The sequence below is a fragment of the Rhineura floridana genome, chromosome 18 (genome assembly GCF_030035675.1).
Source record: "Rhineura floridana isolate rRhiFlo1 chromosome 18, rRhiFlo1.hap2, whole genome shotgun sequence".
NCBI classification, from domain to species: Eukaryota; Metazoa; Chordata; class Lepidosauria; order Squamata; family Rhineuridae; genus Rhineura; species Rhineura floridana.
The window spans coordinates 23,941,077-23,953,632 of NC_084497.1; the positions used below are offsets into that span (position 1 = coordinate 23,941,077).

Consider the following 12,556-nt stretch of genomic DNA (forward strand, 5'->3'; position numbering starts at 1 on the left):
TGAGTCTACTCTTGAGTAGGCCTCAGTCGGACACAACCCAAGAGCGCTGAAATCTCACACGGAAATCAATAGCTGGTCCGTTCACAGCATCTCTGTTCTTTGGAGAAAGCAATTGCCTTGTGGGGCTCTGAACCCCCCCCCCAAAACCAAAAGGGTTTGCAGCTTCTGGGGCATGCTATGAAATTCTACCGCCAAATGGTGCGACAGGGCAAGTCCTTGAACGATATCTTTGCCTTTTTGCTCAGTATCCTTCTACCCTGTTTTCTGGAAGAGTTAGCAACTCGTTTTTAAGAGGGGGCATTTTTTTTTTAATGGAGAAAGCAGTGCAGGTGACTCCCACACAAGCCAAAAGAGAGGCAAAGGGTCCCTTAACCCCTCCCGCTCCAGCTTGAGCATCAACAGGCGATTTAAGCGGAGGCATCTCCTCACGCCTGTGGAATGCTCTCCCCAATGAGATCTGCCTGCTGCCCTCACTGACATCTTTTTGGAGCCAGGTAAAGACTTACCTTTCCCCCCAGGCGTTTGATAGACTGAGCTGAGTCTGCTTTACTGTTAACGAGCCACCAAAGCTTCCTATGATGGTTATGGAGGGGTGTGTGTGTCTGTTTTATATTGCATGAAATGTTAATGTTTTCTATGAATTGTTCACCCCTTTAGACAACAAGACCTTTTCCATAACAAGCGACTAATAAATATTATTATTATTATTATTAATGTCAGCTCAGTTGCTTCCTCACATTTACCTGCATTTTGGCTTGCGCACAGGACTGAGCACACCGGGTAGAGTCAAATGCAAAATGGTGGCCTTGGCAGCACTTAAAGGCTGCATGGAAATATTTAATGTAATTATATCGTAGAGTGAAGGTGTGCACTCGTTCTGTCCGCACAAGGACTTCTGGCTGCGCAATGCAACTTCCCCTCCCTCTCCTCTCCCCACAACCCCACCTTCCTGTGCACCTCCTAAATATGTTTTGGATTTTGCCCCAACCTTCCAGAGCAGATTTGGGGAGGTCGCATGGGCACGGCACGGGTAAAACAGAAGGCAAGGAAGTCTCACTGTGCTAACAGAAATCATCCTTGCACTAATGCAATAAGTGCATTGGAACCTGCTGTGGGTCTTTAAAGCTTTACTTTGAATTTTGCCCCCAGGGGCCTTCATCATCATCAATCATCATCATTTTGATTTATCACCTGCCCTTCAGCCTAAGGTCCCAGGTTACAATACTTTAAAACATGACATTAAAAACGACAATTTCAAGCACAGAAACAGGGTGGGCCCTAAGAATAGACATCCTAAGTGTCAAAGTCTAGGGTAAAGAGGTGCGTAAAAAGAACATTCTCATCTTTCACAACTCATTCACACACGTTACTGAACTCTGTAATGGTAACTCTGGCTACCAGGTTGGGTAGATATTTCTAATGGCGTCTCTCACCCTGTCCCCTGAACTCACTTCAATGTAGGGATCAGGAAGAAATTCGGTTTAATTTGAGTGCAAAGGCAAACCTCCCTCATTTGCCCTTTCCGAAACAATATGATAACCGGAACGTGACCCTCCTTCGAAATTCGCTCTTCTACAAATTTTGCAATGCAGTTCTCCAGCCAAATAATAGGTTAAAAAATGCATATACTAGGCCTAAAAATGCCTTTGTTAGTGAAAATAATAATTTAAAATGCATTATATTGCATGGCCAAATATGTGCATATCAGGCAAAATCGCATACAAAAACGTGTATGGTGAGAGAATTTGCACTGAAATACTTAAGAATTTTCAAGAGGACTTCTTTTTTAAAAAAAACTGCAAACCCAGGTAGAAATGTGGAGCACTGAACTGGAGAGACCGAAATGGGCAGATTCGCCTATCCCTACTTCAATATAGCAGCTGTCGGGACTCTCTCGATAGGCAGAGGCTATGCTGGCTTGAACCGCCTGGATCCAGGCCTGGCGCAGTTTCTCCGAATCCGCCTGCAGCATGCAGCTCCTGCAAGGGAAGAAGGATCGAAAAGAGGCGTTGTTACACGCCATGAGGACAGCTTCGGAAAACGGCGGGATGCGCCTGACAACCGCCCTCCCCTCCAAGCCGGCTTGCTGAATGGTGTGATAAAGCCAGGTGCCCAATCGTACAAGGCGGTCGACTCGCATTCAAGGGAAGGGCAAGTGAAAGCCCTCCGGAGCCTTGGAGGCTGGTCCATTGGGGCTAAGGGGCCACCGCCCCACTGACCTTCTCAGTGGTGGCCCCCAAATTATGATGATGATGATGATGATCTCTTTGACGAGGTGCACCTGGCGCCAACACTGTTATCTTTTCGGCGCCAGGTCAAGACTTTCCTCTTCTCTCAGGCATTTTAGCATGTGTTTTAAATTGTTTTTGAATTGTGTTTTTAAATTGTTTTTTGTGTTTTAAAATTTGTATATTTGTTTTTATTGTTTTTAATTGCTGTAAACCGCCCAGAGAGCTTCGGCTATGGGGTGGTATAGAAATGCAATAAATAGATAAATAAATAAAATAAACTTCACTCTGCCCTTAGCCAGCCCCGACCTGCCTGACTTCTTACTTACCTCCCTTGTTTTAGACTGTGAGCCCCTTGGGTTGCAACCTGTCCTGTTATACTTTGGATCTCCGGATATTGCTGGACTACAGTTCCCATCACTCCTGGCCATTGGCCACGCTGGCTGGGGCTGATGGGAGTTATAGTCCAACACCATCTGGAAGCCCAAAGGTTGGGGAAGGCTGGTGTATATGATTCCTATACGAATAGAATGGTGCTGTATAAATAGTAGCAGCAGTAGTAATCATGCAATTTTTATTTATTTTTTTAAGAAAAGGAACAGCAGCCACACAGGACTTACTTGGTGGGGGAGACGACTTCAAAGCAAAACCTCCTCTCTATGTCTTCACAGGGCTTGACGGTGCAAAGCCTGAGGTCTTCTACCACCACCGTGAAGCCATCCTGGAGGGAGAAGAATGGGGTGAGTGGAGCCACTATGGCTCTTGGAGCCGTCTAAGGCTGCAAATACACAACAGTGCCACAGCCTGTTGAAACGGCGCTCATCTGTGCCGTGTGCTTTGTTCAACTGCCTCAGTTTCCTTGGGCGTGACAGTGCTTGTAGACTAGGGGCAGGAAACCTTTTTTTTCAGCCTGAGGGCCACATTCCCTTTCAAGCATCCTCCCGGGGGGAGGGGGCATGCCAGGGATGGGCAGGGCCAGAGATAAAAGCGGATGGAGCAATGAATGCAAAATTTACCTTTGTACAGTAGGCTCAAGAAGACTAAAGTAGTGACAACAGAAGATTTACGTAACTTTAAAGTTGAAAATGAGGACATTGAACTTGTCAAGGATTACCTCGGCACAGTCATTAACCAAAATGGAGACTATAGTCAAGAAATCAGAAGAAGGCTAGGACTGGGGAGGGCAGCTGTGAGAGAACTAGAAAAGGTCCTCAAATGCAAAGATGTAGCATTGAACACCAAAGTGAGGATCATTCAGACCATGGTATTCCTGATCTCTATGTATGGATGTGAAAGTTGGACAGTGAAAAAAGCGGATAAGAGAAGAATCAACTCATTTGAAATGTGGTGCTGGAGGAGAACTTTGCGCATACCATGGACTGCAAAAAAGACAAATAATTGGGTGTAGGAACAAATTAAACCAGAACTATTGCTAGAAGCTAAAATGATGAAACTGAGGTTATCATACTTTGGACACATAACAAGACATGATTCACTAGAAAAGACAATAATGCTGGGAAAAACAGAAGGGAGTAGAAAAAGAGGAAGGCCAAACAAGAGATGGACTGATTCCATAAAGGAGGCCACAGACCTGAACTTACAAGATCTGAACAGGGTGGTTCACGACAGATGCTATTGGAGGTCGCTGATTCACAGGGTCGCCATAAGTTGAAATTGACTTGAAGGCACGTAACAGCAACAACAGTAGGCTACTTTCTACACACACTCAACACACCCCTCTCTGTCCTCCATCCAGGCAACCAAGAGGTATGATCAGAGCTCAAGGACATCTTCTGGTCAGGCAAAAACACTTGGGGTGCAAAATAGGGGTGGTGAAAGCGAGTGTGGCCTGTGGAGATTTACAAGGGCCAGGCAGAGAGGCCTGGAGGGCCAGATTCAGTCTCCAGGGTCTGAGATTCCTGATCCCTGGTCTAAAGCCTTCATGACGTGCTGGTGGGAGAGGAACAAGGAGGGGAGACCGCACATCAGATGGGGAGGCCCCTAAGGTTGCTTGTAGCCCATGGGCTGGCGATTCCCACCTCTGCTTTAATGAGTATGCATGGCTGGTGGCTATTAACCACGACACACCCCAAATGTTCAGCTGGAGACCAAACAGAAATGCAGAGAAGGACTTTGCAAAGGAGACAAGCAAAGGTTGAGTTCTGCAGCTGGCTGAAAAGAAGGAGTCTTGAGGTGGGGGGGGTCCACACACATGGTGTTTGCTTTGAAGGAACTGATGCCGCTAGCATTTTTAATTGCCGGCTTGAGGCTTCTGCAAAAGGCAAGATTTACAGGGTTGTCTTCAACTGAGCCTTACTCAGAGTAGGCCCACTGAAATTAAGGGGCCTCAGTTAAGTCATGTTCATTCACTTCATAAGGTCCGCTCTGATACAACCCACATTCCCCAAAGAAATATGATTAAAAAAAATGCTGCCGTGGACTCCTTGGAGCAGCCTTTCCCAACCAGTGTGCCTCCAGATGTTGTTGGACCACAACTCCCATCAGCCTCAGCCAGCATTGCCAATGGTCAGGAAGATGGGAGTTGTGGTCCAACAACATCTGGAGGCACACTGGTTGGGAAAGGCTGCCTTGGAGGAAAGGGACAGACATAAATGTGAACTACTACAAGAAGACTCTTGTGGTAGGAGGATTTGTGGAAGAAATGTTCTCCGTTTGTTCCGGACCTCATACAGTATATGCGACATTCATAGGGTTCAAGCAGAGCCATTAGAGCCTACTCCAGAAATTTTGGAAGACACAAATAATGAATGAATTCCACACTACTCTTCTCTACCTGTGCCCGCAGTGGGTTGCGGCATCAACCAAATGGATTCCACAGCCTGCTCTGAATGAGGAAAGAGAGACCTGGTGTGGAATGTATTGCCCCATCGTCCAATCCATTTCCCCTCCTTCCACCCCCCCACAGGACAGCTCAACAGTCCCTCAAAGAGGAAGACATCAGGACAAGCCAGCTAATCCGCGAATGTCATCAGAGGCAACTTTGCTGACCTTTAGCTTCTTCTGGTACACCAGCTGGCTGTTCTGTATGGAGAACCATCGCCTGAGGAAGGAACACATTGAGAAACATGGAGAGGAATCATAAGAAGTGAAAACAGATGACATTGAAAGAGGAGAGGCAGCCATCTCTCCCCCCAAAAGAATAAACCAAGCAGTAGAAAAGATCCAGAAATGGGCGACTAAAATCATTGGATTGGGGGGGGGAGTTGCAGGAGAGCTTGGGTCCACTTGGAATACTTCTCCGAGTGCCCTCCAGGTGTTGTAGCACTACAACTCCCATCATCTCTGACCACTGGTACTGCAGGCAGGGGCTGATGTGCTCCCAAACATCTGGCGGTCGCCGCTTTGGAGATGGTGACCTTAAAGCCTCAAAATGCTCAAATAAAGCATTTCCCATCCTTATATTCAAACTGCTTTCTCAGTGGAGAACAAAAGGCTTGTTTTTAAACTGAAGTGGTTTGTTGTTGTTGTTGTTGTTGTTGTTGTTATTATTATTATTATTATTTATACCCCACCTTTCTGCCAAAGGCCCTCAAGGGGGCTTACAAAAAACGCAAATATAAAAATACAATATAAAATACATCAATAAAACAATACAATTTACAAAATACAATTTACAAAAGTTAAATAACTGCTCTTAGGCTAACAATGTAAAATGCACGACACGTGAGGAAAAAGGGACAGGGAAGAACAAGGAAGAAAGCATGCTCAGTTCTTAAATTACAGTCCTCACTCCTTAGTTTTTTCTCACTCCTTAGAAAGCAGCTTGGATTTAAAGCACTGGAGGAAGCCCTTTCGACACAAGTTGTTATCTCCAGCCCTCTTGGCTGCAGTAGAGTTGTTTAGGTTGTTCTTAACTGGTTTTAATCGTGTGTTTTAAACTTGTTGTAACCCGCCCTAGGACCTTTGGGTGAAGAGCAAGTAGTAGTAGTAGTAGTAGGGACAACAACAACAATAATAATAGAGAATGCCCAAAGATAAACTCCCTAGCACCAGATGGTTCCGGCTGATTGTCGGGGCTTCAGTGGTGCAGGGTGACCCTCCTACCCACATTTCACTTCTCCTCCCCCCATTATAGTCCCATTATGGTCTCCCCCGTTAAGGATGGGGGAGAGGGACAGGCACATGCCCCTCGCCAAGGGAGGATGCCCTACAGAGGGCAGGTGGCGTGACCCTTCCTCCCTACTTCTTCATTCTCCTCCTCCTCCTCCTCACTCACTCACCCACACTGAAGCAGCTGGAGGACAGGACTTCATTGTCTCATTTTGTTCTCATTTCCCTACACTATTTATCTATTACATTCCTATCCCACCTTTCCTTCAGGGATCTCAAGGCGGTGTCCATGGTTCTCCGCCCCCTCCCCATTTCATTGTCACAACAACCCTGTGAGGTAGGTTGACTGAGAGACAGCGACTGGCCTAAGAGCACCCAGTAAGCTTCATGGCTGTGTGGGGATTTGAACCCGGGTCTCCCAGGTCCTAATACGACGCCCTAACTGTTTTATCACCACAATGGACTCTCTTTTTAATGAATGTGTAGGGAACCTTTAGCCCTCCAGATGTTGTTGAACTACAACTCCCATCACACTCAGCAAGCATGGCCAATGGCCAGGGATGATGGGAGTCATCTGGAGGGCCAAAGGTTCCCCACATCTGCTTTAGCAGTTGCAGTCTTTCTGGGACACGCTGACCCTAACATACCGGTTCCAGGTCTTGAAGGCGTTGCTTGCTCTCTTGAAGAGGTACCCTTCCATCACCACTCCATTGGGTGCATCGACATTGAATTCCACTTTGGAGTCATCGTAGGAAAAGTCCTAGAGGGCCAAAAGCAAGCAAAAACACACTGACAATAGGGATGGGCAAATCTGTCCATTTTGGTTTCTCTCTGTTTCCCATTTTTCCACTCTGAAGTTCATTGCCAAATCAGGCTGCAGTTTTTAAAGATTTTTTTGCAAAAAGGTCCTCATGAAAATTCAGCAGCGTTTTCATGCAAATTCCTCCCCATATACACATCTTCGTTTGCAATTTTGCCTAAATTGCATACTTTTGCAAAGCCATTTCCCCGGCTATATTGTATTTTGCACACTATTTTCACAAATGTGCACACACTTGACCCTAGTATATGCATTTCTGGACACTGCTTGGCTAGAGAACTGCACAGCAACATTCAGAGAAGTGTGGATTTTGAAGGATGGCCGAGTCTCAGTTTGCGCATCATTTCGCAGAGTGCAAATTAAGTAGGTTCATGCATAAATGTAAACTGAATTGAATTTCTCCCCTATTCCAACCTGTCAAATGTCAAAACAGCTGCTGAGCGCTCGCAGTTTCTGTCCCCAGCATGTCCAGGTAGGGTTGGGAGAGACCCCTGTCTGAAACCTTGGAGAGCCACTGCCAGTGTTGACAATAGTGAGCTACATGGATCAGTGGTCTGACTAAAAAAGAAGGCAGCTTCCTAGGTTTTTCTGTCTCAAGGGAAGTCTCGTAGCTCAGTGGCAGACCATCTGCTTTGAATGCAGAAGATCCCAGGTTCAATCTCCGGCATGTGCAAGCTGGGCTAGGAATGCCGCCTGCCTGAAGCCCTGGACAGCCACTGCCAGTCAGTGTAGACGAGCATTTTGCAACTTTGGTTCCCCAGATTTTGTTGGACTACAACTTCCATCATCCACTGCTGGCATAGCCAACAGTCAGGGATGATGGGAGTTGTAGTCCACCCACATAAAGAGACCCAAAGTTGCGGAACGTTGGCATCGACAACACTGAGCTAGATTGTCTGACGTGATATAAGGAAGCTTCCTCTCAGCAGGAGAGGACAGGCAGCCCCGAGGCAATCCGTCAAACTGATGGTTTTCCGGAGACTTCTGAAAATGATCTTTTTCCGGAGAGCCTTTGGGAGGGACTGAAGGTAGAGCCTGACACTGATTTTATGCCTTCTACGTTAAATTTCACCCTTGTAGTCCACTTTAGTACCACTCCCTATATATATGTATATGTGTGTGTGTGTGTGTGTATATATATATATATATACACTCTCTGGACACATTGGCACCACATGGCCTGAACCTGGAGGACAGTACCACCACGACTTAGGTCTGCAAAGGAAGCCCCTCTGAGCATTCCATCCTCAAAGCTCTGTAACTGCCACCTTGGAAACAGCATTTGTATGTTAGCAGCTGATGAAGCCAGAAGCCGAAACGTTTTGTTAATACAATAAAAACCTCTGTTTTGTTAATCACAATCACGTTCATATATATCATACTGTATTTTATACTGTATTTTATGTGTTTAATTTATTTTAATGTTTCTGTGATTTTACTGTTTGCAATTTTATTAGGTATGTGTTTGATTTTATAAAATTGCAAACAGTAAAATCACAAAAACGTTACAATAAATTAAAATACAGTATATATATATATATATACTGTATTTTATGTGTTTTAATTTATTTTAATGTTTTTGTGATTTTACTGTTTGCATTTTTATTAGGTACGTGTTTGACTTTATTTTTGTAAGCCGCCCCGAGTGCCCTGTTACAGGGTAGAAGGGTGGGATAGAAAGATTTTAAATAAATAAATTTGAGAAACGGGGAACCAAAAACGTGTTTGGAACCCAGATCTTTATTGAGTCCTAGATGTCGTGCCACCGCAGTAGCTCTCTCCATCTCCCTTTCTGTAAAACAAACAATGCATTGCTGATGGGGGGGCGGCATAGGGGGGTCTCATAGGCTAAGCCAGCTCCTTTTTAATTGGGAGCTCTCCAGCTCTAATTGAACCCCAGGCCGTCTTTCCAAGGCAATGACTCATCCTCTTCCATCTCCTCATCTCCGGTGTGCCTTATACCCTGTATTATGACACCGTCCTGGTGAGCAGTGCTCCCCTCAACATGGAAATAACTCATCCTAATGAGAGTGAAGCATAGGTTGCCTAGCAACCAGGCTTCACTGGGGCCTATAATGTGCAGAGCAGGGGAAAAGGCACTTAAGTTAATGTTCGTCGTTGCCTCAAAATTTGTCACTGCTGTGGCGCTGGGCCCTTCAAAAAAAAAAAAAAAGCCGTGTGGCATAACATCCTCCAACGACAAACGGCGTGGAAAAGGAATAATACGTGACGCCATGAAGGCCCAGCCTCAAATGGCCAGCCTTCATTCTCGGATGCAAAGAGCGTTTTTTTGTCCTGCAATGCAAACTTAAACCGGCTGAAAAAGCGGTTCCCTCCGGAGGAGATTGGAGCGGACAGCGTTTTACAGGTGAGGACTAGAAGCTTGGAGTTGAGTGCAAAAGTAGGGCAGAGAGAGTGATGAGACAAAGAGAGAGATGGGGTTCGGGGGAGGGAACATGATCAACAGGAAAATAGTTTGAACGTGGAGATCGAAATCGAAATAAAGACGCAATGCTTCAAAGCACACACCCTGAGGTTTAAAAATAAAGCAGCCGCTGTCTGAAATGCACACTCAGAATCTCCTGCCAAATGCCTCTGACATCTATCCTTTTTGCTTTCATGTCATAAATAAACAAACAAGCAAGGAAGCAAATAAATAAATAAATGTCACAGACACACACCACTGCAGGGGATCTCAACTTCTCCCCTTCCATTTCCCTACCAATCTGAATTTCTATATCCAATAATATAAAACCTACCCAATATAAACCCCAAACCTAATATAAAACCCAACCTACCCTGTGGAATTCCCTCCCCTTAAATATTAGGCAGGCGCCATCTCTGCTATCTTTTTGGCGCCTTTTGAAGACTTTCCTCTTTCAACAAGCCTTTTAAGTAGAGACCTATCCCGGTCTGCGTCTGTGTTGGAATTGCTTTTTAATATGTTTCTGGTTTTTTAAAACAACATGTTTTTTAACCCTTTTTAAAAGATGTTCTTTAAAGCTTTTTAAAAAATGTTTTTAAAATTGTTTTGTTTTAATGTATTTTAAGGTCTGTTTTTATGATGTTTTTGTAGCGCTTTCGTTTGCTGCCCTGGGCTCCTGCTGGGAGGAAGGGCGGGATAAAAATCAAATAATAAACAAATAAAAAATAAATAAATAAGGGTTTTGCTTTTGTTTTTACATGAAGCATAAAGACAAACTGGGAAGAGGCAGTCCCTGGCCATTAGGTCTGCACCGTGCATCCAGGATCTCCCCCCCCCCCTTCTGCACAGCCATCTTATCAAACTGACAGGGTCAAACAGCAAAGCTTTTCTTCAATGGCAAACCATCAGGTTATCAAGTGGGAGATGTGAAATGTCACCAGGCACTGCCCACAGGCATTCATGGTTATCTTCACATCCATAAGGACTAGAGCCTTGAGCTTTTCCTTTCCTTTTTTTTTTTAAAAAGGAGAGGCGAAATTCTCAGGGTGCTGAATATTTAGCCCAGTGCCAAATTTTGTGCTCGGACGAAATGATCCCGAGATTGCAGAACATCATAGTCCTGCTTATAGCTCTATCCTGAGCTTGAATCCTACAAATCCTTACCCCCAAGATCCCAGATGCATGATTATGTGGGGAGTGGAGGTTGCTGTGGCTTATTTGGCCTGTTGATTTTGCCTTGGATTAAATTGTGCCTCTTGACATACATCTTCAATGGAACTCAGTAAATAAGGAAAGGCATCTCCATTGCATGAACTTTACGGCTTAATTGCCAAGTGCACGTTACATCGAGTGAGGGGAATGCCTTCGGCCTTCCAGATGTTGCTGAACAACTCCCATCAGCCCCAGCAAGCAGGGACGATGGAAGCTGTCGTTCAGCAACATCTGGAGGGTCAAAGGTTCCCTACACCTGAGTTACATTATGGTTGGCTGACCTGTGTCCTTTCAAATGTTGCTGGACTCCATCTTCCAACATGCCTGACCATTGGCCATTCTGGCCGGTCGGATGGGAGTTGGAAACCAAGAACAACCAGAGGACCACAAGGTATTCCATCCTTGGATTACATGCAACTCAGGGAAAGGCTGCTGCCGCTCAGTTGCAGAACACCTGCTTTGTATACAGAAGGCGCCAAGAATCTCCAGTTAAAAAAAGGGCAGCCTGAGAAGTGACTGCAGAGCATGTGCAGAGTGCCTCCCATTCTCACCTCTGGAGTAACCACAATCCTTTCTGGAAATCCAGTGGAGTGCCCACCTGACTGCTCTGATCTGCAGAACTGGCACTTTTGTAAATGCTACATAATGTTTGTTCTGCACTTGCAAGGAATAGTAAGCACCTAAACTTTGAACCTTCCTGCCCATTGATATTGGGGCAGGCACCTTTGCTGTACTGTTTCCAGCCCCTGCTAAAAACGTTTTTGTTTAAGCAAGCCTACGGAGACATGCAAATCTGATGTGTAGTTTAGTATGTACCTTTCTTTTATTATGCATATTTTTTAAGCTGCTGAATTTTATTTTGAAATATTTTTAGGCTAACTTGTTTTTAACATCTGATTTTATCAGTAATAGTTTGGAAAGCTGTTTGTTCCCTGTGCATTTGGATTACCTCTTAAGATATTGCAGCTAAATTTTGTGTGACGGGTCCCAGAGATCAAGGAGCAGGTTTCCATCTATCTTTGGATCCAATTGGATGCCATTTTGAATCAAGATGGTGGACCATCTTAACCAGTGATTTCAAAACTGCATTGGGTTTTTTGGTTTCTTAGAATTTCTGAGCAACACCAGGTACAAAACTGTTAGTATTTTGCATTTTATATAAACTGCTTAGAAGTTTTGATGGTCATGGGATATATAAATCCTGTTAAATTAAAAAAGGGGGGATTAGAGCTTCACCCTAAGAGTCGGAAATGACTCGCACTATAAGTGCGGGGGCACCTTTACCTTTAGAGCTTCTAGGTCAGACGGGATTCTTCCAACTCTTTTTGACGCCTTGTGCCTTTTATTCTGGAAATTAACCACTGGGCATTCACAGACTTCCTCTCTATGATCATGTGAATATATGCATGGAAAGACAACCTCATTGGCACGGCATGGTAATTTCTGCAAATGCCATCCCTCTGCCGCATGCGTACATGCGTACTTTGCCACAAGCCTTCTTGCTCAGTTGCACAGTTCAAGCAGGGATGACATCATGCATTGTCCATTTGCTTCTTTCCTTGAGTAACGATCAATCACGCACAGACAGACATCCTTCCCCAAGTGCATCCTATCCAGATGCCTTTGCTCAGCCACGTATCTGAAAATATCTCCTTTGGAAAGCACGCCTCTCCTTTCCTCATTTATACCATCTTTGCAAGAGAAAAAAGACACCCACATCAGCCAGAATGTGAGTTTGGTAACAGTTCTCTCTAGTGTCGCTTTTTTAAAATGATTGTGGGAGAAAGACATCCCACCCCA

The 12,556-nt window shown here is 44.9% G+C and overlaps 1 protein-coding gene across 1 annotated transcript in view; it reads right to left on the minus strand.

The window, feature by feature from the left end:
• ACAP3 (ArfGAP with coiled-coil, ankyrin repeat and PH domains 3) overlaps positions 1 to 12,556 on the minus strand; it is a 143,464-nt gene that overhangs the window by 18,372 nt on the left and 112,536 nt on the right. The window contains exons 11-14 of the mRNA XM_061600839.1: positions 6,947 to 7,059; positions 5,238 to 5,289; positions 2,849 to 2,949; positions 1,868 to 1,979 (exon numbers count right to left, since the gene is read on the minus strand). Coding sequence (XP_061456823.1) covers positions 1,868 to 1,979; positions 2,849 to 2,949; positions 5,238 to 5,289; positions 6,947 to 7,059 — 378 coding nt within the window. The remainder of the gene's footprint in view (positions 1 to 1,867; positions 1,980 to 2,848; positions 2,950 to 5,237; positions 5,290 to 6,946; positions 7,060 to 12,556) is intronic.